At 51.0% G+C, this 26,793-nt stretch overlaps 1 protein-coding gene across 6 annotated transcripts in view; it reads left to right on the top strand.

The window, feature by feature from the left end:
- ARHGAP26 (Rho GTPase activating protein 26) overlaps positions 1–23,394 on the top strand; it is a 155,341-nt gene extending 131,947 nt beyond the window's left edge. For 5 of the 6 annotated variants that reach the window (XM_075056902.1, XM_075056901.1, XM_075056906.1 and 2 more), the window contains exons 21-23: positions 13,820–13,930; positions 16,735–16,826; positions 21,639–23,394. In XM_075056902.1, coding sequence (XP_074913003.1) covers positions 13,820–13,930; positions 16,735–16,826; positions 21,639–21,727 — 292 coding nt within the window. In that variant the 3' untranslated portion in view covers positions 21,728–23,394. Of the gene's footprint in view, positions 1–8,780; positions 13,519–13,819; positions 13,931–16,734; positions 16,827–21,638 lie in introns of those variants that run through there. The other variant, XM_075056904.1, reaches the window with a different exon arrangement.
- Positions 23,395–26,793: the final 3,399 nt, after the last annotated feature.

Here is a 26,793-nt window from a genome sequence, read left to right as displayed (position 1 = left end):
GAGGTGCCCTGGGTGGTCCCCAGCCCTTGGTCACCAACCCCAGGTCCCCAGGGAAACTGCTGCTCAAAGCATTGCCTTCCAAGCAGTGTCATGATGCACAATTATTTCGTCTTTCCTTCCCTCGATACCACCTCATACGTCTGGTTGGGGTTTGCGTCTTTTCCGTCTCCTAACAGAGCTGCGAGGTGCTGCTGTGTTGCTCGTGGGAAAGGGGAAGAGCCCTGGGACACCCCTAATAACTGATCTGCACAGAATTTTGTCTGGAGGGGCAGAGGGTTCTCAGGCAGGAAACTGCCTGTGGCGTTTGATGCAGACTGGGGTGAAGTTACCCCGAATGTAATTGTTTCCTCTCATGTTTGGAGTCACAGGAAATACTAAAAGGCTACAAGAGCAAGATTGGGGACAGCACAGCAAAAATGAGGTGTCGGGTTCTGTGCCAGCAAGAAAAATGAATTTGCTGCAGAGGCTCACCATTAGCGTGGTTTGAAGGGCACTTGGTGGCACTGCAGGGTGGGCTGGGACCTGGGGAGAGGGGAAAATGCCAAATTTCTGCAACAAAAAGGCAGATAGTCCAGCTGGCAAAGCGAGCTTCCTACTCCAGTTATCTGCCGGAGGACCCAGGGGCGCTTCTCTGCACTGGGCCAGGCAGGGGGATTTAGGCAGATGTCTCTGGGGGTTGCATGTTGTATTTTAGACGTGGGGTTGGCTTTGTCCTCAAGAGGGGTAGAGATTATTTCCAGTTTAAAACAGAAACCGCCTATCTCCTAGTTTTCTTACTTGAGAAAAGATCCTAAAATTCCCAATCTGTTGCTTGGCTTATTCCAGATGACATAATATTCAAAGTATCTTATGACTTATTTTTTTTGGTGCAGACTGTTATAAGGGTGTCTGTTTGTTTTTTTTAAAGCAGTTTTAACTTGGGAGTCCTAGATTATGCCTGCAGTTAGAAAGCTCCATAAACTTTAGTGACTCAAGGATCTGGCAAACATCCTTAAACCTGTTTCATGAAAAACACAAGCAGCGTACTCAGTAGGCTCCGCAGATAAATATACTTGAGGCTTAGTTGCTGATGGCAATACATTTTAAAACTTGCATATATATACCTGTATATGTATATATTTCATAATTCTTTCCTATGTTGTGTTTAAAAAATCCTGGATTTATTTTCTAAGCATCTGTACGCTTCCATGAGGTATTTTAAGATACGTGAAAAAGAACGATGCTTGTAGGCCACAGAGCAGGGATCTTGTTTTGGGAGGGCAGAGGGAAATTACAAACTTCCATTTGAGGCGAGATATTTAAGGCTGTTTGGCCAAGAGGAAAAGTCCAGCGCTGAAGGAATGCCAGCCTCCCCCAGCACCTCAGCTCGGCGGGCTCGTTGCTTTGGGCTCGTGGAAGGAAAAGGTCGAAGATGGATGGTTTATCTGTTTTTCTGCTGTGTGGGCTTTTCATATCCCCCAGAGTTTGGCATAACAACTTTTCAAAGCTTTAGCTCTTTCACTTTTTAGTTGGCTCTTGGTCTAGAAACTTTCCACAAATTGAACTTGAAAATTAAGCCAAATATTCTCATAAAATAAGTCTCCAGTTCTGTGGCTAACCCCATGTGAACTAGTAGTCATATGTCAAAATATTTTCTACAGCCTCATCGATTAAAACAAAGGTAATTTGTCAGGCTAAGAGCCCTTTTACTAATGGGATCAGGCGCCTATCTTCCCTTTCTCGGCAGGAATGAGTTATGTGGTTGCTCTGAATCTGCTGCTGTGCAGTTACCGTGGGTGTGCTCCTCTGGGTGCTGTCGCCTCTGTGGGGTGCACGGGCGGTTGCAGACGGACGGACGGACGGACGGCCTCTTCAGAGGCTCCGTGTTCCAGGCCGTCCCGCAGCTCCTCCAGCCTGACTCCGCCGTCCGCAGCTTTTCCCAGTGCTGCCTCTCGGGAGACTTTTCAGAAGTTTCTGCCTTTGAACAGCACCGCTCTGTGTGATTTGCTCTGGGAACATCTAAGGGTGCTTCTCGCAAACTGAATTATATTAGATCTCCCTCCAAGAGATCTGAAAAAGCACCTTAAACTTCAGTGGCACATATGCGTTAGCTTTCGTGAAAGCCCGGGAAAGAAAATACAGACATTGTGCTTTCATTGCTTTCTTAATTCATGTAATTAGTGTGGAGATAGCTGCATAGCAGTATTTTCTTCAAAGAAACTGCCTCAGACAAATATTGGCTAATGGAAATTTTACTTTCAAATAGAGCAGTATTTGAAAATACATTACGGCCGTTGTAGGGAAATGGATGCAGGAATCGAAGATGCTACAACAAAGCCTTCCCTGGGGCAGCCAGCAGAACAGTCTGTATTTTGTTATGAGCTGATGTGCAGATCTCAGACTCATCTTCTTGCTGGCCAGTCCTTTGTTTTTTGTGTCCAGTCCTTTCTTTTTTGTGTCCCCCTTCTCCCCTTTGATTTTGGCCGAGCTGCGGGTCCCAGGGTGTGTTTTGCTCCGTGGCTGCCATGCGGCGCTCGCCCCAGCCCGCTCAGCCCCTGCATCCCAGCTCTAGTTAAGCACCTCTGCTCAGTCTGCATCCAAGTTTCTTTTGGGCAGAATCTCTCAAGCATGAACCTAGCCAAATTTTTTACTGAGGCTGCTGAAAGCGAAATGATAGTAAATTAGGTCTTTCTGCCACCTATAAATGTCACCGCAGTCAAAATATTTTAAAGAAACGGCCGAATGCATTCTTTGTTTCCTCTTTCTGCAGGCAGATTTAATTCAAAATCAAGGATGTAGCCTAGACTCTCCCTTGTAAAAGTCTTTTGACGAATGTGGGAGTGTTTTCTGAAGGCAGCGCTGGTTTCCAGCCGTACCACACAGGCACTGAAAATGCTGAAAACGTACCAAACCTCCCCAGTCGTCCGGCAGCTACGACTGCCAGGGCCAGGAATGAGCTGGGGCGGGCGCGTGAGCGGGGTTCAGATGGGGACCACCGCCGGGGGCGGCTGTCCCGGGGCCGGCCGCCCCCTCCTCCCACGCGATCCGATTTCCCAGCAGAGAGCCGACAATTTCCCCCAAAGGGGCAGGAGGAAAACAGGGCTGCTCGCTCACAAAGACATCCTGTCTCCCTCTGAAAGAAGATCCTTGTGCCTAATTAACTTCATAAATTAGCTGGAGCTGTAACGCCAGCACTTTAACCTAAAATGGAGGTAACCCAATCTCCCCGGTCCTTTCTGCCGCCGTAAGGGATCCTGCCCGCCGATTAATTTGCCCTTGTCCGCTTTCCGTCCAGCTGCACATTGGCTGCGCACAAGCTGCTGTGCAGACACTGTTGACAGGGCTGTGCTAAGCTGGGAAATTATCAGCAGCGTAAGAACCGCCGCTAATTATTCGCCTGCCCCCGCGTGCTGGCATCGCTCCCCCCTCGCCCGGCTCAGCCCGGCGGCTGCCGGCACCTGGCCGCGGTGGCAGCCGGCACCGACGAGGCCGGCCGGGTTTGAAGCGATCCGCAGGCTTCCCGCAGTGAAGGTGTCCCGGCTGGGTTTACCGGACAGCGGGAAAGGAAATCATGGGAGGAAGGAGCGGTATTTCATCTTTTGTTGTTGTCTGCACCGGCGCTTGGAAAAACACGAACGCGAGCAGCCGCGTCCCCTGCGGAGGAGAGGAAAATCCCCTCCGGCTTCACGGCGGGCTGGAGGGGCGGGAGTGGGGGGAGAGGAGAGGGAGCCGCAGGCGTGGAAACGGAGCTGCCTGCCTTAAAGAAATGCCCAAACCTCGCTCCTGGAGACCCTGCCGGGGAGCTCCGAGGAGCAGGGAAAATTTATTCCCTCTTGAAGCACAGCCGGGATGCCCGTCCATCCGCAGGCTGCCGCGGGGCATCGCGGTGGTGGCGGGTGCGGGAAAGCTTCTGCAGCCTTCCGCGGGCTCTTCGACGGCATCAGCCTTCGGCGAGCGGCACGGACCTTCCCCCTGCCGCCCCGATGGCACCGCTGTGATTTGGAGGAGCGGTGCCTGGGTCAGGAAGGGTTTGTGGAGCCGCGTTCACGTCAGCGTGAAGGCGAAGAGGTTTCCACGTGACAAAGCCAAGGCTGAGCCTCAGCTGTGCGCTGAGGACCACTGGGCGGTTGGGGCTCTTCCAGCCCGTGCTGGTTTGCCCCAAAACCGCTGCTTCTTCAAATAACGACACCAACTAATCGTCTCTGTCCAATATATCTGTAGCCCTTAAGTATGGCAGCCCAAGATGGGACTTGAAGTTATGTGTCTTTCTGCGGCTTTAGTTACGTTTGACGTGACAAAAAGTGTTTTTCGGGTCTCTTACAAGAGCCAGACTCTTCCACGTGTAATGGTGTAATACTAAGGTGGTATCCATGCCTGCAGTCTCCATCCTCGGAGGTCTCCAAGCCCCGGTGGATCGACCCGCTCCAGTCTCGCAGCCCCCCCCGCCTGAGCAGGAGGTTGGGTTGGAGACCTCCCGGGGTGCCCCCAAAAAACCTGGGGTGCTCTGGCCACGGCAGTGGGTGCAGCCCGCAGGGAGACTTGGGAAAGCACATGAAATGTTACAAGTAGAAGTGAAACAATAACCAAACCAAAAAAAAGTTAATTGAATGTATTAATCTTTGCTGTACTTGATTAATGGGAAGGGAGAAAAGGCTACATTTTCAGCTTGATTGCAGGCAGAGGAATTGAGGTTGGGCCAGTAAACTGGGAGGGTTGTCGTGCTCCCACCTCCCAGCTGGGCTGCACTGGGAGGGGATGTGCAACTGGAGGAGGAGGATTTTACTGATGAGAGCTGATGAGGCAAAAATGTTATTACAAAGTTCGGGCCTTTCAAGTGAAAAAAGATGAAAAAAGAAAGAACAGGACAAAAACAGACCTTCTTTTGATAAGTATGATCAAACTGGATCATTTCAGTATTGTAGTCTTTGGGTTTTGGAGTGAAAGGTTCTGATCAGCTCTCTAGAACTGATGTCTGCAGAATACTTGTGAAACAAAGCAGCACAAGAAATATACAAAAGGAAATCAGGCAAATCAAGTAAATGCAGAAAATTATTATGCAGTGACTTTACTCACCCATTATTCTCAAATTACTTTTACAGGCCAAAATAATCCTCATTGTTTTTCCCAATGTGTATGACTTATGTGGGCAGGTGTTAGTTCTTTACGCTGCATGAGGAATATTTGCATGATACAAAAATAAGAGTTTAAGCCTGTGGCGCTGCTGAAGGCTGAAATAAACGGTCTTTGTTTTTTGTCAGAATTTGAGTCTGGAAATGGCCTTCTATCAAATTATGCGAGGAAGATTACTTAGCCAGGAATTAATTTTTTACGGTGTGCAGTAGCCTTTCTGACCATTTCCAGAAATTACTTAACAAGTAAAAGAAACTTTTCTTCCTTTGGAGAGCTGACAGTAACAGCTTGTGGGGTAGGTTGCTGCTGCCCGTCCCGTTTTTGCATTTGCAGAGCGTTACTTTTTCTTTGGGGCTCATGTTAGAGTCTGAGAGCGTGTGAGGCAAAACAGTCAGCTCCTGGCATCTCCCTCCATGGCTGTCCCTGCCGCCCTGCGGGCAATACGGTCGTCCCCTCGATGGCTCCCTGCAGCAGGACGTCTCTGCCAGCAAAAGGGAGTTTTGGGAAATAAAGACCGATTTCCCTTGCCCTGAGCCTGAAGCCAGGCTGCTGCGGGCTCCCGGGGCCGGGGCGATGGGGCGATGGGGCGATGCGGGGCTGGTGCTGCGGTGCCGGTCCTCCAGGACCCTCGGGCAGAGGGTTGGGGGAGTCCTGCCCTGGGTTCAGGGTGACGAGGGCTGGCAGCGAGGACAGGCTCGTTGCATATCGGTCAGCTTTCCTTCAGCTCCCACTTCCCGAAACGAGGCCACCCTCAACTGCGTACGGTGGGTTTGAGACGCTTCTGGTTGGCAAACCCTGCTCAGCAGCGAAGCAGGGCCACCCTGTGCACAGGATGTGTTTACCTCAAATATTTGATCCTACCAAACACCCCCCAGCTGATCTGGGAGCTGTGATCCCACAGGGACTTTAATTGCCTTCATTTTCCAAGAATCCCATATGGTTGCTGGGGTGGCAGATGGGAGAGTTTTCTTTTCTGGGGGACGTAAGATAGCAGTGGATTGAATGCCAGAGAAAAATGAGAGATTTCGGGAGGAGTGTCGAGTTCTCCTTAATTGTGAATACAATTTGTTGGTGACTAATGCATCCAGACTTGCAGAATTACCTCATGTATTAGAAGCAGTGGCGTGATGGAAAAGATATGACTAAGATGCTGGCTCCTGATTTACCAACACTTCCCTCCTAAACTGCTGTTTGGCTTCCTACTGGCACATTATAACTTTTCTATTAATAATTAAGAGCTTTGACACCGTTTGAAAGCACTTGGTTCAACATAAAATCTGCCAGCTTGATTTTTAGTCTGCTGAGAGCCTTTTGAGCAGAGAGGAAGCAGGGAGGGGGGGCAGAAACTAGAGCTGCTGAGCAAATGGTGGAGCGAGGCAGAACATGTCGTGTCCAGGCTAGGTGCCGTGAAGGACCCAGAGACACGTGAGCGTGGACCTGTGGTTGCCTCTGTCCCACTGCCCTGCCCCGTTTCTTCCCGCCTGAGCCCCTTCCAGTGCTGGTATGACGTTTCTGTAAGAGCGGTGACTGGTGGGTTGGTAACTTGCTTGTGATACTGCAAATTCTCTGTTACAAATGAGTTGTACAACTGTTAATGAAATGCTGTTTCATATTAAGACGGCACGATGCTCCCATCGCCTGGATCCCACCCACTGGGGAAGACACCTACGCACCAGTCCAGAGAGCTTCCTTTCTGCAGAGCCTCCAACGCTTCCACATGCTGAAAATGCATCCATTTCTGATCCTTTGCTTATTCACTCAGCCTTTCTCCAGCATTAACATCAGTCTCTAAGCTTCATGCCAGAAGGCTACACCAAACCAGCAATGTCATTGCATCCCTTTGAAACATCAAGCATCATCTGTCTGTATCTGGAAATGGAAATGTCTATTAAGCAGGACAACAAAAACTCTAGCTCTCCTTCCCAAAGTCAGAACTCTTCCCATTCTCTCTTTTATTCAAGCGGAAAAGCTTTTAGATGGTTTATGAAATTACTAAAGCAGGGAAATATTTCTACCTATGGGAAATAAGCCAAGCAGCAAAGTGACAAGGGAAACCAATGTGCTGGGTATCCTCAAGATTGCAAAGAGAGACACGTAAATATTATTGAAAAGAAGATTCTGTAATCTGTGCTTATGGAGACAGAGGAACTAGTAAATGGAGATGTGGGGAAAGTCCATGCTGAAGAAGTTGAACTTTTTTGGACCTGTTTGGTCAAGTAATGTTGACCACAATGCATTTTGGCTGCTTATTTCCCTAAGTATGTCATTCTTTTCCACCTGAATCATTATGCAGCAAGATAACTCCTGAGAGAATAACACTGGAGAGAGTTTAACATAATTTTTCTTGCATTTAAAGTACCAGAGGAAGAATCCTGCCAATCTGAAGCCCTGTGAGCTAATGGTCATGTATGGGGTCATGTGTGGTGCCATCACTAACCTGCAGTGCAGCCAGAATTTGGGGAATTGCTTGCTAGAGCCCATCCATCTGCGCTCTGAGCTTTGCTAGGATGTGCAGCATTGCATGAACTTCATGAGCTTCTCAACCCAAGGCTGCCTCCCATTTCATTTAGGCAACAGAGCCATGTCCGCTGGTGAGCTGCAATCTTGGCCTTGCATTAGAAGAGTTTAAGTGCCCTGGCGTTAAATGATGCTATAATACTTCTTTCTGGTTAGCTTTGAGAACAGCCTTATGTTCTGCAGCTTTCTTTTACAGGAATGGATCAGGAGGTAAAGGACTGAGTGGTTCTTGATGTATTTTAATGCAGTCAGGTATTGATAATGTCAGAATGGGAATATTGTTATTTATTCTTGAGGTGATTTCATGAAAGGGCTTTAATTCATCAGTAGACTATGCTCATTCATAGTTGTTAGATGTTCTGTGTCAGAAATAGCCCTGAGTTCCACAAAAATAAAGAACAAGTTGTAAACATTTTTGAAGTGGAACTGATGTCCTCTCAGCCAGAAGAACAAAGCAGCAGAAGTTGTCTGGAAACCCTGCTGAGAATAACTCTTCAGACCTGTAAATGCCTTGAGGACTTGAGCTATACAAAGAAAGTGCCAGAGGCAGTCTGGGTAGGCAGAGGAATTGAAAAGAGGCAGGTTATGAGAAGGGATTAGAAAAGAGATTTTTTAGCTACAGCAACTGGAAAGGAGACTGGAGTCTGGAAACAAGAATTGCTGCTTTTTTGCATGTTCAGGCAGCAAACTAAACATCAGAATGGGAAAGGCAGCGTGTACAGCACGCATGGGAAGCAGGGAGGAGGATTTCGCTCCTAAATACGTTTCCAAGTACACTTGTTTGCTGGACTAGTGGGATTGCCGAAGGGGCAGACGGGAGTTGAAGGCGCCGGTGCCCCCGCAGCTGGTGGGCTGACCGCTGCGACACGACGTCCTCCCGCAGCCTGCCCTTTCAGGGCAGTTTGACCTCCTCGATGGGTTGCAGGTCACGGCCGCTGCCTTCGAGGGGCACAGGCGGACTGACAGCAAAGGTGAAAGTCTCGGGACATGTTGGGCTACGGACTTGTGGAGTTCCCTCTGCTGCTTCTGTTGGGGAAAAGTCCATACCTGCCTCGGAAGACACTAATTTTAGCCACTTCTTTGTTTCCTGCTTCTGGTATTTTTGGTTCTTAGCATTTTTTTCTCTGTTTTGTTTCCCACTATGCACTCAACAGGAAGAGCCTCTCGCAAAGTCCTCCACAGTAAGAAGAAGGAAAAAAAAAGGTCCAGATGACATTTGCTTTCTGCAGGCAGAACTGAAAGCAGGCAGCAGCCAACATTTCCCCAAAGCCTCTCACCACCTCTGCTCTTTCCATGAGAAACAGAAAGGAAATTGGATCCTACAAGAAAACCATTTTCCAAAATGCCAGAGACCTCAGAATAGTCTGTTCGCTCGCGTGCACTGACTTCTCCAGCGAGACAGGACTCAGGTCTTGCAGTCACATAAGCTCAAAAAGGTGATATTCAAGCAGTATCTTGAAAATAAACAGCTATATTTCATGGAAGGGAGATGAACCCTTCGTGTGCATCGTAGCCCCGGGGTCTGTAGGTGCTGGGAGGGCCAGCTGAGGCGCGGTCCTGAACCGTCCTTTTGTTCTTCTTGAGGAGACGTGCTGGAAAGACTTGCAGAGCAGGACCGTGAGGCGATGCAGGGGTGGCTCGGTCATCGTAGGACCACGTTCATCTCTTCTGTGAGGAGCCTGATTGAAACAGGATGGTCTTCATACTTAAAAATCCACACGCTGTCATTAGTTAATAGTTCCCTCAGTTGCTTTGGTGGGGTTGGAGAGTGTTTTCCCTGCCACCAGGGATCCAAAGACACCAAAATCCCGCTCCAAATTATTGATAGCTTCTTAGATAGAGACTGGCCCGAGTGCCGGTTCTTGCTGTAAGGCTTTTTTACCGCAACATCACAGAAATAACTCTCTTCTCTGAGAATCGTATTGATTGCATTATGCACTGTAACTAGCGTAGCAGGCTGCGCAGTTGGTGGAGCGATGACAGAGCCGACTTTATGAGTAGCGAGAGCTGCATTCTTTTAAAGTGATTTCATCTCAAAAAGTGCGTTGGGAATTTCTAGTCCCAGAGCCCCGCGCGGTCGGGTATTCCTTCCGTCGTGCCGTGGGGAGGACCGGGGTGGGTAGCGGAGGGGCCGGCCGGCCCGCGGTGCTGGCACAGCGCGATGTCTCCTTGCACCGGAGCCCGCTGGCCGCGGCGGCGGTGGGAGCTACGGCAGGAGGGCTGGTGGCTGTCGGTGGCTGCTCTCAGGGGGACAAGCCCCGCCACGTTTCAGTCGCCGGCTCATCGTCCCCTCCAAGGCCCACCTCGACCGTGGGCCAAGCTCCTCTTTGAGGAGGGCATTTGCGTTTGCTCTCTCCTACCCCAGTGCGGGGCCTTTGCGGTCCATTAGATACTGCTGCCTGCTGGATGTCTGACCAGTGAGAAGATGGGCTGGTGCCTAGAGGTGTTTGAGCTGTCTTAGGACTCATCCTGCCCTGCAGACGGTTCAGTGGAAAGGAACCTCACTGGAGCCGGGGGCTGGAGGCTGGGAGGTTTGCTTCCCAAGGTAACGCTCCTTGCCTACAGAGAATCCGTGCATGGAGCGGGTAACGTGCATCTTGATGAAGAGCTTTTTGAGATCACCAGGATGGAGGAGTCTACGTGAACAGTGAGAGGCCGTGGTAAGACGAAAGGCACACCTAGCAGGTCCTCTGCCTTCCAGGTGATAAACTCATACATTCATATTCCATTTACCATGCAGACATGTACTGTCTTGGAGGCTTGCTATGGTAGCTTAGCTGTATAGAGCCAGAGAACATTGCGTACAGGTATTACAACCGACAGGCTCTGGCTTCCGATATACTGGTTCTTCTTGCAGTACTAACAGTGAAGGGAATGTTCTAGTTCCTGCTGCCCAGAGGAGAGCACTCTCCATGTCTTCAAATGCATCTAACATGCTCTCTCCATTAGAGGGCAGAAGCATGCTTATGGACGGAAAAAATAAAACAAAATTACCTGCCCTATGTGCCATATAGCTTGTTGCGTTAAGGGAAGGTAGGGCATCATCGCAAATGGCCAGACAACTACACCTGCTAGAAAGAAAAAGAAGCAGCAAGAACTGGTGCTTCGAGGGTTAATTTCTGCGATTTGGGCTAACTTGGTGGTCTTTGTAGCACCTCCTTCTGTTTAAAGTTGGAAATAGATTTGATATGTGGTAAGTACCAATATCTAACAGATTTGTTAAAGACTAAGTAATACACGTAATTACTTATTTTTCAAAAGACTGACAATTTTGATGATAGAAAAATGCAAAAAAGATTGTTTTTAAATAGTGACAATTATTAGGAGAACATTTGGAGGATTTCTGTAATAGTCTGCCTGTGAACATCCCCTGTTTTACAGCCCTCCTGTGAAAGTTGTGATGCACTGCTCTATCTCATTTCTATATGCATGTAATCCTCTGATGTAATAAAGGTGTTGCCCATAATTACAAAGGGAAAGCATTAGTTTCTGTTGAACCCAGTGACACAGCTTCTGCGAAGAGTAAAGAAGCCAAGAGTTTGGCCTTAAGCAGATACAGACCTCAGAGTAGTTCAGGCCAACAATTTAACCTTCTTTAGTGTCCTCTAGGTGCCATTGCGGTGGTGGTATTTATGACATGGACACTTTCCCCCTAGAAATTGGACTAACTCCACAGCCCTATCCTTTCAATTTTGAGTTGTCACTATCAGAGCATGCCAGGGAGTGCCGGCTGCCAGTTCCACTGGCGGGCACGTGGAAGGGCACATGGGAACCACTGGCGAGAATCACCAGCCTCTCGGCAAGTGCCGGCACTGGTGGAAGACCCAGGTACCCAGAGATGAGCCTGGTGCAGGGGAGGAAGGCTTCGGGGTGGTGGTTGTGCAGATGCGTGAACTGGAGGGAAGCTGGTGTGCCAAGAGTGACATTTTAGTTTTAAGGTGCAAAATCGTAACTAAACTGAAGGGAAGAAAATGACAAGAAAACACAAAATTCAAGATTAATCATAAATATTTCCTGGAAACCCTCTCAGATGTCGGGGGAGGTTGATTCTTTTAAATAACAGAGGTTGACATTTTACATTCAGCTTGAAATGGAAGAAAAATGTTTATTATATTCTCTTCTTTGTTAATATATGAAACATTTCATTCTGGACTTAAAGAGCAGAAGCCAGGGGCTGAAACAATGAACTTCTGCTGTTGTGATCTAACAGATAATGAATGATCATGGATTAACCCATTACCCTTTTTACAGAGACTTTATCTTTTTATTAATGGTTTAAGAGGCAGCATAGGCTCCCCTGGCTGCTGCCCACACACGAGCCTGCCCACGCTTTGTCCCACTGTGTGTGCGCTGGTGCTGCCCATTTTGTTCATTTTGGAGAGGAGGGGGTTGCTTTCATCCTTTCTGGACATTGGGGTTTTTTTCCAAGTTGGCTACTGGTCCAAGCCATGCTCCCTGGGAGGCTTTTCCTCAAGCATGAAGGAGGCACATTGCTGCACACCGCACCCTGACAAGAGGAAATCTGAGTTAAAACACATCTAGAAGATGTTTTTATAATCCCAGGCAGGTATTTGGAACAAACTATATTTACAGCCTGGAGCTGAGAGGGAGGGCTTTGCCCCTTTCCACGCGTGGACCACCTTTCCCTCTTCCTTGGGACTTACCCTGGTGCTGTCAGAAAGCAGCTCAGCAGCTTCGTCCCGTTCCCCTCGGAGAAGTGCCAGTTCCCCGAGATGAGGGAGGAGAGATGAAGCGATGGTCTCTGACATGCTGTTAGTCCTGGTGCAGCCCTTTCCCTCCCTCCAACATCCATTTGGTCTGGTGGGACCCGTAAACCTCTGTTACTGCAAGGCTGAGGTTTTCCCGCATGCTCTGGAGCCCTCTCCTCCCCGTGTCCCTCCCCTCTCTCTCGGGACCCCCCAGCTCAGGGACAGGGCTGGGGGTGAGGACGGGGACGAGGACAGCCCAGGGATTGCCTGTGGGGTTGCACCCTGTCCCCACCTCATCACAGCCCCGTGTGATCAGAGGTACCATCCCTCTCTCAACAAAAAAACATAAATCACGATGCTTTTGCAAAACTTGTTTTTACAGAGGCGCTTTCAGTGTGGAGAGGTTTTTCTGGTGTTTTATCAGGGATGGAATTTACAATCTGCATTAGACAGAGAATACAGATGAGCTGCTAAGCATGGAAACTGTAGAAGATGAATCAGACTCAAATTGGTATTTTAGTACAATAATTGCTTTCCAGTGAACCTGAGAATGACCTAAATTGAACAGTTTTGAAGGAACCAAACACTTCTCGCTTGACTTCTGCATACATTTACTAGTGCAGTAACTTGATTCAACTTCTGTTGACAGCCATAGCTTAAAAGTGAGGAATCAAGAGCATTTTGCATGGGGGGAGAAAAAAGTTCTTCAATGTAAAATGTGGAAAACGGATCAATTAAGTTTTTGTAGTACCAAATGCATAAGCACGGCAGGAGCCCTGCCGCACTGGTTACCTCGGTGCCAGCCGTTTGCGTGACCTGTAAGGCGGCCGGCTCACGCTGGGGTCCCAGCACAGCCCTCTGATGCTGCTGACCCTCGCGGGGTGGTGTGGGCTGGAGATTTTCTCCTACTAGTTGTCTTCAGATGGATGATAGCATGCAAACGCCAGCCCTGGCCGGCTCCACCCTGTAGATAACGAACTCCTCTGGGCTCCCAGCCTCTGAGACCCGTTGGGTTAGAAATGTAAACAGGCGGTTGTGGCTGGGCACTGTGGATCGCGGCCCGGACTCTGATGCCACAACAACTGAGATGCAAAAGGTGGATGGAGGCTGCTCACAAGCATCGTTAACATCCAGAAATACCATCAGCTATTCCTGGCAGCGGTGGGGGAAATAAAATAAGGCAGGTAAGTGGCTGGGCTGCCAGCAGCAAGCAGCGAGACAGCTCTTGCACACAGGGTATCGGGCTCACTGGACGGGATGACGGAGCAGGGTTTAATTGGAAGATCCAGCTCTTGTTGTCCAGCGAAATGCAGATCTGGCCTTGAAACATTTCCCAAGGTCTTGGCACTTCATTTCGTAGCTGTGTCTCATGCTCTGAATATTCCCCAAGGCACTCGCTATCGTCGAATGTCGTCTGACTGTCTCTCGGTTGCTGTTTGTTTCTGTGGTTGCACGTTGATAAGGTATCTGGTTATGTCTTGCAGCCCTCAGAATCCAAGCCCAACGTCACCCCTCTCACCGTCCTGGCCCATGTTCTCCGCGCCATCAAGTCCTATGCCCACCTCCTCTACGTCCAGCGACTCATCCCCCATCAGGTCTGTTGCAGAATTCGCTTTGCTTTTTGTTGCTTTTGCTATTTTCTGTTTAATTTACTCGGTTTCCCCCCGCTTCACTTTCCTTTTCTCTTTGCATCCTGCTCAAACTCCCCCAATGCAGCTATCTGCATTCAGCAAGAGAGGAGCTTTCAAACGCCTTCTGCCCCAGGGGAGACCCTTTGAATCCTCCCTTTGACCCCCCGGCGGGTGCCCGCTGGCCCCCATGGCCAGGCGAGCGGGAGCCAGCGCTCGCAGGTCACACTCGCAGTGCTCGGTGCCGCTGGTGGTTTCTGTGGTTTTGCCCAGCCGTTTCAGCGGTTTTGCCCAGCCGTTTCAGCTCTTGCGGTTTGCTTTACTCCGCTCTGCAACAGGTAAGATGTGTACTGCCTTCCCGGGTGCTGCGAGGAATAACAAGCCTTTGTAAAACGCTGCGATACCTCATTTTCTGGCCACTTCCTTTTCTTATCTGGAGTCTAAGGAAGGTAAAGAACATGGGCCAGCACAGACATTTGCCTGCGGGGTGCCCGTGTCTCAGGTGGTTGGGCATCGCTGGAGTAAATCGGTCCTGAAAGTTACAGACAGGCTAACGGAAGATTTCCAGTGGAAGCCTGGAGCAGCAGGTCAGGCCGTGCCGCACGCCAGCCCTGCGGGGCAGGAGGATGGACGACCCCCCTTCGCCCTGGGGTGCGAGACGCCGCTGGCTGCGGCACAGCGGGACCAGGCGCTGCCTGGGGGTCCCGTGGCTTTTGGCATCGGAGACGCAGTCGTGCCGTGAGCGCAACATGGGGGGATGCTGACACGGGGGAAGCCGGGGCAGCATCGCCTCTGGTCCGTGCGCAAGGTGCCCTTGGGTGGGATTTCTCTCCTCTGAGCCCATGGCTGGCACAGGGGAGCAAGATGCCGTTCTCAGCCCCTTGGCAGGTGCAAGCCGAGGCACCAATCCCTCCTCTTAGGGAGATGTGTCAAACCTGTTTGTTCATTACAGGCACAGACCGAGCTCTTCCCCTGCACCTACAGCCATACAAATGCTGCCTGTACGGCGGCTGCCTGTTTGGCAGGGTTATTTATTTGTTTTGCTGCGCATCTGCAAAGGCTGACAATGGCGTAATAACCATCCAAGCAGCCTTCCTCTTCTGGGGGAGAGAGGCTTATCATCCCCGAAACTGCACAAGGGAAGATGGGTGAAGCTCCTGAGTGCTTTTCTGGCCTTGTGTCATGCTTGGAGGCAGAAACCCAACATGAGCGATCGCTGGGGTCCGGTGTTTCGGTCCCTGAAAGCCCTGTAGAGCTCTGACGGGCGCAGTCGCAGCCCGGAGAGCAGCCAGCGGGCGAAGGGGCAGGCTGGGGCCACGGGGACACAGGGCTGCAGAGGTCATTTTAGGGAGAAAAACAACAACTTGCATAATTCAAGGTAGTAAGCCTGAAAATACCTTTTATTTTTCATCTGTCAGTCTCCTCAAGCACTCTGCATAAGCAGTGCCTCCCCAGCAGCGAAGGACCCTCTCTGGAGCAGGAGGAGTGTTTGCCCATCCTGGTTTTTAAGTGTTTGGCAGCTGCTTGTGTCAGGCAGCTGGAATTCAGAGAGGAGAGACCTCTGCTTTGGGGCTGTCTTCGCAGCAAAACCAAAACCATTGACAGCTTCCCTGGTTTGTGGTTTGTGTGTGAAGGTGAACCGCTTTCACCACGAGGTGAAAGCGTGCCGCTTCCCTGGGCTCACTCAGAGAGAATTCAGAATAAGTTCAAGTCCTTGGAAAGATAAAAGTTGGTGAAACTGCTGAACTGAGAAATGGCGATGCCTTGTTCATTACCCCAGCAGCTCTTGGGGGTGCTTCCATCACTTTGCTTGGCCGTACCGTAGCCAAGTAGTCTCCTGCAGCGCTGGATGCGGCCGGCCGGCCGGGTGGCCCAGTGCCTGGTTTGCACTGTCACCATCACCGTGGCCTGGCGGTGCCCCAGCTTTCCACCAGCCTTGCTGGAGCCCAAACGCGGGAAGGATGGGTAGGAGGCTCTGGGCACAGAGGACAGCTCTGTGTGCCTGTGCTTTGCTGGTGAGGTCCTGAGGTCCTTCATTTTCTCCCTGCGTCTGCCGGTGCTTTGCTCCATTTCTGGATCTCTCTGCTCTAATTCACTCCCCCGCAGTGTGGGCACGCTGACACTTCCCCAGTAAAATCTAATGGTTGTTAAATCTTTTATCCTCAGGTACAGTCTCTAAAGAAGTGCAGCAAATTCTTCGTGGACCTACTTGTTTTTCTGTTTTGAAATACCCTTCCCCAAGTGCTAATTCTTCCCTGTGAAACTCTGCTTGTGGTTGCAGCTGCAGTCGGAGAGCGATGGGTTTGGCAGCGAGCGGGGCCAGCGGGCAGCGGGTCGCTGCCAGCACCTGCTGCCCACCTTTGCTCCGCGCCGGCCCTCCAGTTGGTTATGGCCCATCAAAGACTCACAAAACATTTCCAGCTCCGTGATTACTTCTCCTGTCTAGTGCCCGGAGCTCTGCCGGGAACCCCTGTGGGCACCGGGCACCGGCTCTGGTCCTGGCAGTGCCAGCTGGGCGCGGGCTGGGATTTGCAGCGTGGTGAAATGCGGCGCTGGAGGCTCATCCCTGAGAGCCTTCAGCCTCCTCTGGCATCTTCCTCACCCTTGCCCTGAGCAGCGTAACCTTGGACCCTTGCAGAGCGGTAGAGGTCCTTGGACCCCTCTTCAGTGTGCACCGCTTGTGCGGACCCCTCTTCGACACAGTGGGGAGGGGAGTGCTGCTGTGTACGAGTAGAGTATTTTTTATGCCAATAAATGCTTTCTTTTTGCAGCTCACCGCTGCGGAAAGCCCGAGCTTTGTACGCCTGTAAAGCAGAACACGACTCGGAACTCTCCTTCACGGCGGGCACCGTGTTTGATAATGGTGAGTCCTCGACCTGGAGGGAGGGCACGGGGCAGCGCCAGGCACCTGGTGGGAGCGGGAGGAGATGGGCTCATTTTTCAGCGCAGTGTTCGGGCTGTGGTTCCCGGTGTCCTGGGAAAGCCGGATTGGGAGAGCTGCACCCGGTGCTGTAGCAGCCGCGCTTGCTCCGTGCCTGGTGCTGGGCTTCCACGGAAAAACCTGGAGCAGGGTTTGCTGCAGAGCAAGGGCAGAGCACGGTGGGAGGGTGGGGGACGTACCGAGGGTGTTTGTAACACACCATCAAATTAGCTGCCTTCTAACGGCCGTGGCATTGCCTGTCGCTGGCAGCCACCCACCTCGCCTGCCAGGGAAGTGCTGTGGGAAGCCGAGAGTGCGGCTCTTAGCCTGGGTGGTAGATAGGCAGGAGACTTCCCCTTCACTTCAAAATGGACACTCTTCTGTAACAGCATCTCTCATTTCACGTAACGTACGTGTGAGATGCTACAGAGCCAGTGTTAACAGCAATACGGATAAAGCTACAGGGAGGGACACTTGGCTATTACTGTTTTTAGCACTGAGTTTTGCAAATTACTGGTTTTCTTCCTGTGACCCAGGGAATGATTTGACTCTCAATTCACAGCTTTTCTTTTAGTCCTCTGTTTAAGGACTATCCCATTTCCACCACTAGAAATCCCATGAAAGAACAAAGCAGAAATATTTGAAACACAGAGACGTTCAATCCGAGGTGAATCTTGCCTTACTTTTCGTATCCATGCTGAAAGCAGCTGATCATCCAGCCCCCTTTTAGGATCAGTGTGAAAACTGCCTTTTGGAGATCCTGATTTATTTCATCCTAAGGGAGACGTGTAAGATAGGAGGGATGAATAGGGGCGATACCCCTCCTCTCCCCCAGAGGAGAGCACGGGAGGCCACTCCAGCAGAGATGTCCACTTTGCCACCTCCAGCCTGGGTCGGTGGTTCCCGCTCCACGTCCCACTCATCGCCCTGCCTGTGCCCACGGATCCGAGCCGCCAGCCTGGGGTGACGGGTATTTTGGCCCCGGCAGTGGAAGTGGCCGCGCATCCACAGGGCACGAGGCGAGGGCACGCGTGGGTGACTGTGTTTGTCTAGGTCAGAGCTGTGTTTTGGCGGGTTGGTAGAGGAAGGCGCAGCCTTGCGTGGAGGGTGTGCACAGGTTCTCCAGGCTACGCGTGGGCGTACAAAGTGCAGGCTCTGATCCAAAGAAGAAAATAAAAGGAAGAAGTTTGGCAAGGCACGGCGTCACCTCTGTGCCACGCTACGTCAGCGGCGGGTCGCGGAGCACGGGCCGGTGCCCAGTGCCGACCCCAGATTCCGCGCCGTTTGCCTTCCTGGCAGCTGCCCGACGCTCCAGCTGGTCGCTGAAGTTATTCGAGACCTTGCAGCGCACGGACCCCGGCTCTTTACCGCAGCGACACGCCGTCCGTGCCGCAGCAGGCAGCGCTGCCGGCGGAGCGAGGTACTGGCGCCGCGCCGGTGGGACGGCGCAGAGCCCGGTGTGCCTGTGCCGTGCGCTGTGCCGGCTGCGCGACCGCGCCGGCCTCCCTCCTACGGGCACCGACCCTTAATGCAAACGTAAGGGAGAAACTGGTGAGCGGTTCACTGACACCAGCGTTTACCATATACAGAGCCATTCCTCAATGGTTTTCTGGGTAGGAGAGATTAGTTTCCAAGTATCAGCACCAGAAATACTCTATGCAGTTGCCATAATGTTTCATGCAGGAGATGGAAAAGCAGCACGTGTGCTTTTTGCCTCTGGATACTGAGAGCTGAAATAGGTGGGCTCTGGTTAGGTTTTTGGAGATGTTGTTAATGAACATCGATTTTCTGTTTTCCTGCATCAGGGGAAGGAGACTGTGCCCCGTGGAATTAAGCTGCTCTGTTTTAGATATAATCCCAATGTAAAGAAAAGACTTTTTACTACTTTCCAAGTAGTTCTTGGCTTTTATATGTTAAGCATTGTCATTTGGGAAACTGCTACCACGTGCACTGGTTTTGCCCTGGGATATATATGAGAATATAGCAGAAAGGGGAAGAGAATGAATACATGTGAATTAAAGAAAATACTTTTCCTAAGCAGCTCCATAGATATCTTATAAATAAACATGGTCTCCCCTTTGAGAGCCCGTGGGAATTAGAGCACTAGGAGGGGAACAAGTTTGAATTAAATACATTGTGTTTGCTAGATAAAAATCAATGGATTATTCAAGGGAAAAAATATACAGCATGTTCTAATCACTTAGCAGCATAGCCGAGGCTCACGTTAGCTGGGGGAAGTGAGTTAGAAACAGCAGTGCTTGGTAGAAATGTTATGATGAGAAGGGGTTTTACAAAACCCAGCAAAAGCAAACGAATCTTGGAAATACTTAGAGACAGGTTCTTGTCCAACTTTAAGGTTCTCTGAGGTTGCACATGGCAGAGCAGCATCTCGGTCTGACTGGGAAATTGAGGTGCTGCTACCCACACCAAGTGGCACCCACATAGTAAATAAATAACACTGTGTTTTGAGAAGCACATTTAAACTCTGTAGCATTGTTCCTTTTAGTCACATGAAACCTGGATTTTCCAGCAGATCTTGTGCACTTGATAGTTGCATGCCCTTGTTGTGGTGCTGAATGGGAGGGACGTCCTGGGTCCGTGGAGGACTGAAATCGGGGAAGGTGAGAGTCACGGGTCAGGAAAGGGATGCTCATGTGTGTTTTTAACTAGCAATTGCCCCTGAAATGGAAATTGCCATATTCTGAAGCAATGAACCCCCAACCTGAGCTGCTGCTGCTGCTAGATACTGAAGTTTTGTGCTGTATTAGGAAAGTTGTGTTGCATTTGTGCTCTAATTCTGTGAGAGAGGATGAGATTCTCCTCCCTATCTGCTTATGTGCCCTGCTCTCTCTGACAGTACCTGCACAGAAATAAATGGCTGTCTTTGGGACATAAGTGATTTCTGAAGGGAAAAGCAGTAGCTGGAACTCACGTGACTTTTGGTTAAAGCATTTTCCCAGCCCATTTGCTGAGACCAGAGGGCTGAAGACACAGACACACACACACATACCACTAACAATTTCTTTTCTCCTGATGGCCATTGTCCACTGGTGGGGCCCTGTGAAGCCTTTAGTCCCACCCAAAGGGAGGTAATGCAATAGCTTTTAATGCAGTTTTGCCCTGGGGGCTTTCATTGCAGGCTGGAGGTGGCATTTTTCCTCTGTGCAGACTGCCTTAGCCTTTGGTAATAGAAAAGTCCCAAGACTTGGGTGTGAGAGGGTGTACACATGGAAAAAGAAGTTGGCACAAGTGAAACCCGAAGATGGTAAACACTTTATTCTAGGAGCCAGAACACTGTGGCTCTTAAAACTAGTTTTCTGTGGTTTGGATTCTTTTTTCCTTACTACATTACTACGTGCAATACTGCTCTGCAGGCATAGCCAGTAGCGAGGGATTTTGCCACACTGGTGAGGACTGGTCTCTCCCAAAGCGTGGAGATATTTGGACTTAAACCACTTCTGTCTTTCTGACTCTTTCTCACCGGTCAATGTCAGTGGTGACTTTTGCAGAGAAAATGGTCATCCTGCAATAGATGGGGCTGTCAGAGGAGCAGAGGCAAGCAGAGGAGCCTGAAGCTCTGCTCTGCTGTGCTCGGTTGCTCTGCTGGTTTGATGAGCAGCACACCTGTGTTTGCCATTGGGTGAAAAAGACTCCGTTTTTAAACATTTGTTTCTGCTCTGACTCTGCCGGAGCCTTGGTGTGGCCTGTACCTGCTGGCTGGGGATGGATGCGCGGAGCCCATCCCCGCAGCTCTGCTTTGGGGGGATGTAGACCCCGCGCAGCAGTCGGTGCCGTTTCTGGGGTGCGCTCAAGAAACACGGTCGCATTTGTACTGAAATGTGAATTTTCAACACACTTCACCCCCTCAGCTGAGCGAGGGTGGGCTGGAGGGTGCCTGGATGGAGAGCCGGGGAGCAGTGGGGAGGGCAGGCACCGAGCTGGCAGGGCAGGGGAGCGGGCAGGGGGTACGGTGGGCTTGGAGCAGGGGGGACTCGCTTCGCATTTGCAGTTGATGCCAGTCAACGTGTAAGTGAGCAGACCTGCAGAGAGTCACGGGAAGCTTGGGTGGCTCTGAAATACTGACTTGCCACCGTTTCTTGTGGGAGGTGTGGGGAATATTCTTCTGCCTGCGTTGGCATAACCCTGGTTCCTGTAAAATCAGCAAATTTTCAGTAGTTGATTGAATAAAGAAGTCTTCTGAGGACTGCTCAGGTTTCTCGTTTGACAGAAATAAGATTGCATTGTTTGCTTTCCTGGCGGCAGCGTTTGCTAATGCATTTTCTCTCTCAGCCTGGTGCGAGGCCAAGCCGGGACGTGCAGGGTTACGAGGCGATGGAGTTAACCATGTTCTCTCGAACTTCAAAGAGATTTTAGCCCAAACCTGGAGGAAGTTTTGAGCCCCTGTTTTTATCCCAAATGCTTCACTTTTACACCAGCCCTGCAGCACCAGCTAGTATTTGGAAACGCAGTCCCTGGCTGAGCGCGCAGCTCACGTGGTCCTGCTGTTGGTTTCGCTGCGTGATCTCTGACACTTTGATAAAGGGAACGCAGAGGAGTCCCATGAGTGAGCAGGAGAGAGCACTTCAGCTTTCTGAGCTCCTTAGCATATTTGTTTCCTTACTTTAAAATAAACAGGAATTAAATGTCTTGCTGTCTCCCAACAGCTACTTTGACATTGTCAGCACACAGAGAGCAACAGCCCCTACACCGTAATCCCCCTCCTGTAGTAACCTGCCTTTTCCTTCTCTCCTCAAGTTCATCCATCCCAGGAGCCCGGCTGGCTGGAAGGGACCCTCAACGGGAAGACAGGATTAATCCCCGAGAACTACGTCGAGTTCCTATAACTTTGGCCGTAAGAAGTGCCACTGCTGAGCTTTACATGGTATCCATGGCAGCCGCTGGCAGGAGTCCTGCAGACCATTTTGCTCTTTGCCACTGTGCGACGCGGGGTGAGGACTTGCCCGTACCCACTGAGATGAATGTTTGCGCGGATAATAATGTTCGTGTCTCCTGTGGTGCGTGCCGGGGCTGCGGGGGGAACGATCCTGGCAAGATGTCTCGACTCCTCCAGCCCCGAGCGGAGCCCGGCGATGCCCGAAGCCCACATCCCCGCTGGGAGCCCTCGCAGCAAACAAAACCCCAGCAACGCAGCAGCAGCTCCACGCCGCAGCCCGAGCGCTTCGTAGGGGACGAGCCTGCGAACTGTGAACCGGCACGAGAGAGCCACCGAGCCCGGTGTCCCCTGCGGTGAGACAGTTTACTGGCTGTGAAGAGCGTTAGTGGGAGCTGAGGGACCCCAACCCATCAGCCGGAGGGAGAGAGGTCAGCAGCGAGGCGTCCTGTCCTCCCAGGCCCTTCTCCGCTTTCCGACCAGCCCAGGCGAAGCTCTCCCATCCAGCCGGGGAGCGAACCCAGCCCTTTCCCGCGCCGCTGCGGCAGGGGAAGGGGTGAGGCGCTTTCGGCTGATGCCAAACCACAGCCTGCGTCTGCAGCAGCAGTTTGCATGAGGCTGAGCTTCCCACGGCAGGTCGGGGGCAGCCCTGGCGAGGGGGCAGCCGTCCTGCTGTGCCACGGCAGAGCTCTGCTCTTGCGGGCGAGAGCGAGAAGCTCCGTGGGCTCTGCAGGGTGGGCACGGCACCCGCCGGGAGCTGTCAGGACTCGGCAGGCGTCAGCACAGTGGAGGGGAGAACATTTTGGACCAAATCTCTCAAACTTTTTTTTTTTTTTTTAAGATTAAGATTTTTGCGAGGTAAACATCTGTGATCTCTGCAGTCTGCGTTTCCTTCCTGGAGGGCAAGATGCAGCTCCAGATAAATACCACTCCTTTTGTTTGACTGGCTGTTTTGTATCTCCTCTTTCCAATGCACATTGCACAGAGACATCCATGCTTTCGCGAACGCCCAGGCCGCTGATGTGCCATTTTGGAGCTGCGTTTGCCACTCTCCGCCGTTGCTTTTTCGGTGGTCTCCTTGCTTGCAGCCTGGCGTGTAGTCTGTCCGTGCCAAGTCTGTGCAGTACTGGTTGTGCAAGGTAAATTATTTCCATACTCACAGGACATTTGTTGTTGGTGTGGCCAACCTACAGTCTACAAAGAACAAAGGACGAGCTCTTTGGCTCCAGCACCCTCCGTTCCTGCCCTGGAGAGGATGCTCGTGCCTCCGTGGACATGTGGCGAGTGGTCAGCAGAGCGAGTTTGCAAATCCCTCGCCATTTCGGGTTGTTTTTAAGGGGGAGGGTGGGAGAAGAAGCCCTGCGTGACTGCAGAGCCGGGCTGGCCGGGTGGCATGTCAAGAACTGGAATGATTATATTTTGTCATAGAAAATGGTGAAAGAAACCCCAGCCTGTTGACAGAAAGACTCTGTTGTGCAGAAGCGACACTGTCGCACGCTGCTGGGGGATGGATGTCGTGTCTTTTTGTAATAATTTTAAAGACTCCGAGTGACTGAATTGCTGTATGTGTCACTTTTTATTTTTGAAAGAATTAATGTATAAATAGAGTATCTTAAAATATTATGAGGGAAAGATCTATATTTGATATTTTTAGAAGACCTGTAATGAGAGAAGTGAAGGACATTTGAAACCGGTTACAGAAAAGCGCTTTGCAAACACACTCGCATCCACAACCACCCTCCGGGCCTTGGGCTGCCTTTTCATTCGCTTTGTGGTGTCACTTAGAAATGAGGGAAACAACTGAAATTTCAGACCTCTTTACATTCTTTCACAGTAATTAAACTTCCTGGACTTTTGTCTTGGGGAAAAAAAAAAAAAAAAGAAGAAAAAGTCAGATCTTTTTTTTCCTGATTTCTAGGGTGGGTGTGGTACAGCTCATCTCCTCGGCATTCTGACCTCTCCATAAGCGACACACGGACCCCTCTGGGGATGCCGTGGGCACATCACCCGGCTGGTGCTGTTTGGGCAGGGGTGAAGCCTCCAAACCATCCCATGTTTTCTGCTTTAAGGTGTTGGATGAAGAGGACTGAGAGGTTTGTAGGGATAAAAGCCAGTGTTTCACTGGCAAGTTGCTGGTTCACGTTCATCCTTGGATTTAATAGTGAACATTTGTACCGTTTGTTGATTTTCCTGAAGCGGAGGACCGGGCTGGGCTTCATCCAGCCCCAGCAGTCGCTGCGGTGCTGCCGGCCAGTGCTGGGACCTCGGAGGGGTGCTCAGAGCTGGCTCGGGCACCGGCACCGCTCGGGGCAGGCGGTGCAGAAACCCCCTTCCAGGGGTGTAGGAGAGGGAGAGGAAGGACTAAATGGAAAGGAGGGGAAAAAAAAAAAAAAAGAAAAAAAAAGGCTTAGTATTTCATCTGTCAGCACTAGTTGCTTGTGTTTGGGACTGTCCCATCCCGGGCTGCTCCTGCAGCGGGATCCCTGCTGCCTCCCTGGGACGCTGCCGGAGCCGGCGGCTTTCAGCTCAGACGGGGGTTTTCCAGCATGGCCTTCTGTCTCAGATGTGACTCTTAGCCTTTGAACAGAAAGCGTACTATGGACAAATGAGCATTTGAAACCCATCAGAAACACCTTAAAAGGCACATTTAAAGGCTACGGTATTTAGGGACCTCTTTAGTAATGCTGCGCGAGCACCAGCACAGGCTGCTCTGTGCCAGCAGGCTGCTGCCGGTCCTTATCCCCAGAAAACCTTTTAGTGCTGTGTCCCCCTTTGGCTCTTCAGATGCTTGAGTTATTCTGAGACAGTAGTAAATTCCTTTTCCTAGGCATTTAGGAGCTTTTGGATATGCTACCTAGAGAGTTACTGGGAACAAAAGTCCCACGCAAACATATTTGCAAGGTGCCTTCTGGAGGAAAGGAAAATAAAGCATAAGCAGAAGTTATTGCTCTTGCAGCAGAGCTGGCGGAATATTTTTTTTAATTAGAACTTTCCAAAAAGAAAAATTTGGCTGAAACGCTTACTAAATGTTCCCATTTTGGGCCAGCTTTAATACTGGAGTAAGCATTGGTTTATTCCAAGAGCAATTAAAGACAGAAAATATTTTTTTAAACCAGCTTGACATGGCATTTAATGCTTAATATTAAAGTCATCAGTCAAAATTATAAGAAAGCAAGGATAGCCAGACTTGCCGATAGGTGGAGTCTCTCCTGTATTCCTTGTCCCATCATTTTAGGTATTAAACTAAAAAAAAAAAAAGACACGGTGCAATAATATCTGTTGAAACAGATGTCAGACAGGTCTCAGGGTTCAGTCCTGACACGTTTCAAGTCAATGGCACAAGTCCCACGGGTTGGCTGTGGCCTGGCCACCCTGCAGCAGCCTTGGTCCCCGTGTCCCGGCGGCAAGCGACACACGTGGCGTTTCTGAGGTCCCCACGGGCCCGTGTTCGAGTTGCTGGCCTTTGCCTCTTTACTGATTTTGCGGGGTTTTGCAGCAGCAAGTGAAGCACCTCGGATGGTTTGGGAGCACCCAGGCTGCTGCCAGCGCTCCTGTCACCTCCCAGTGCCCTACTGGGGCTTGGGGTGGGATGGGTTGGGTTGGGTTGGGTTGGGTTGGATTGGGTTGGGTTGGGGGTGGGTTGGATTGGACTGGGTTGCAGTTGATGTTGGGGTTGGCTTGGCTGGTTTTTTTCAAGCAGGCTATTACTCAGTAAGAGCAACAATTTCAGACTCCGGCCATGAATTTTTTCAGATTCCCATCTGGCTCCGCAGTCAGACAAAACATCCTCCTGGTAATTGTCTTGTCTCAAGAAGACTTCTGCCGAGTTCGGTGGCCTGAATAGCAGCCCAGACCATTACAGCTAATTACAGCCGTGCTCCTTCGTCGCTCGCAGTGCTCCGTTATTGCTGTAACACGGGGGTATGTGGGTGCTCAGTCCTCAGCACCAATGCTCTTGCAGGGCCCTGCTGCTGCTTGATGCAGGCTTAGACGAACGGCCGTCGTACGCTGGATGGAGTTAGATGCTGTGAACATCTATCAAAATGTCACAGCTCCTCTGGGCGCCGGAGGGATGGGACCTTCCTGCACGAGTGCCCTCCGGCTGCAGATGGGACCGCATGGGTGCGTACGGAGCCGCGTGTCCGTCTGCACTGGGACACGGCAAGACAGACAAACACCTTCGCTTCGGGGAGCGGGCTGCACTCTGTGATCCTGACACCGAAGTTTTGTGATATTCCTTTCAGGCTCTGCTGCCGCTTTATTTCGTAAATTGTTCCCTCGAAGAAGGATATTGCTTATTTTAGTTTCACTTCTGCTGACAGCCTAAAAGAGGGTGCCAGGGAGGGAGGGGGGGAGGCTGCTCCTTAGAGCCTCGCGGCGCTGTCACGTCTGGGTCCCGCAACAGCCAGCTGATGGCCCTGTTTAAATACTGCAGAGGAATTACTCTGATTTATCTGAGAGATTTCACAGCACAAATCCAAACAGCTTCAAGTAAGAGTTGTCCCCGGGGTGCCTCCAGGAGCCCTTTCTTTATTTCTGGTCACAGTCTGCCCCGAGGAGCGCTGGGGCTGCAGGTGATGCTCGGGCACGAGGAGCTGCATTCCCCTCATCTTCTTCTTTTAGATTATTCCTCAGGAGGATTTCGTTTGGCGTTAGGACTCTGCTCTGCCGGCCTGCACCCCTCTGAGGACAGTACCAGGACGGTACCAGGGGAAGCGGGGAGTTTCCTGGGAGCTGCTGTCCAGGGAAGGGTGGGATTCGGTCAGCGGGCTCGTCGCAGCCGGCCAAAACACCGAGCTGGATGCTGCCCTTTTCCCTTGATACCTGCGGCCGTCCTGGTGTCTGGGAGCCACAACCAGCGGACAAATGTCAGGAAATGAAAAAACCAAAACACACGGTCAGAGGAGGTGCAGTGGGTGAGGGCTCGTGGAAAGGGTTTTTTCACAGACAGATACGCTACTTTTTAGCCCATTGCTGTTTTACAGAGATTTTGATGCCCGAAATCAGAACCCTTTAAGC

This window comes from Buteo buteo, chromosome 24 (genome assembly GCF_964188355.1).
Source record: "Buteo buteo chromosome 24, bButBut1.hap1.1, whole genome shotgun sequence".
Lineage (NCBI taxonomy): Eukaryota > Metazoa > Chordata > Aves > Accipitriformes > Accipitridae > Buteo > Buteo buteo.
The sequence above is the reverse complement of the archived record's forward strand: the minus strand, read 5'-3'. Positions and strand labels throughout refer to the sequence as shown.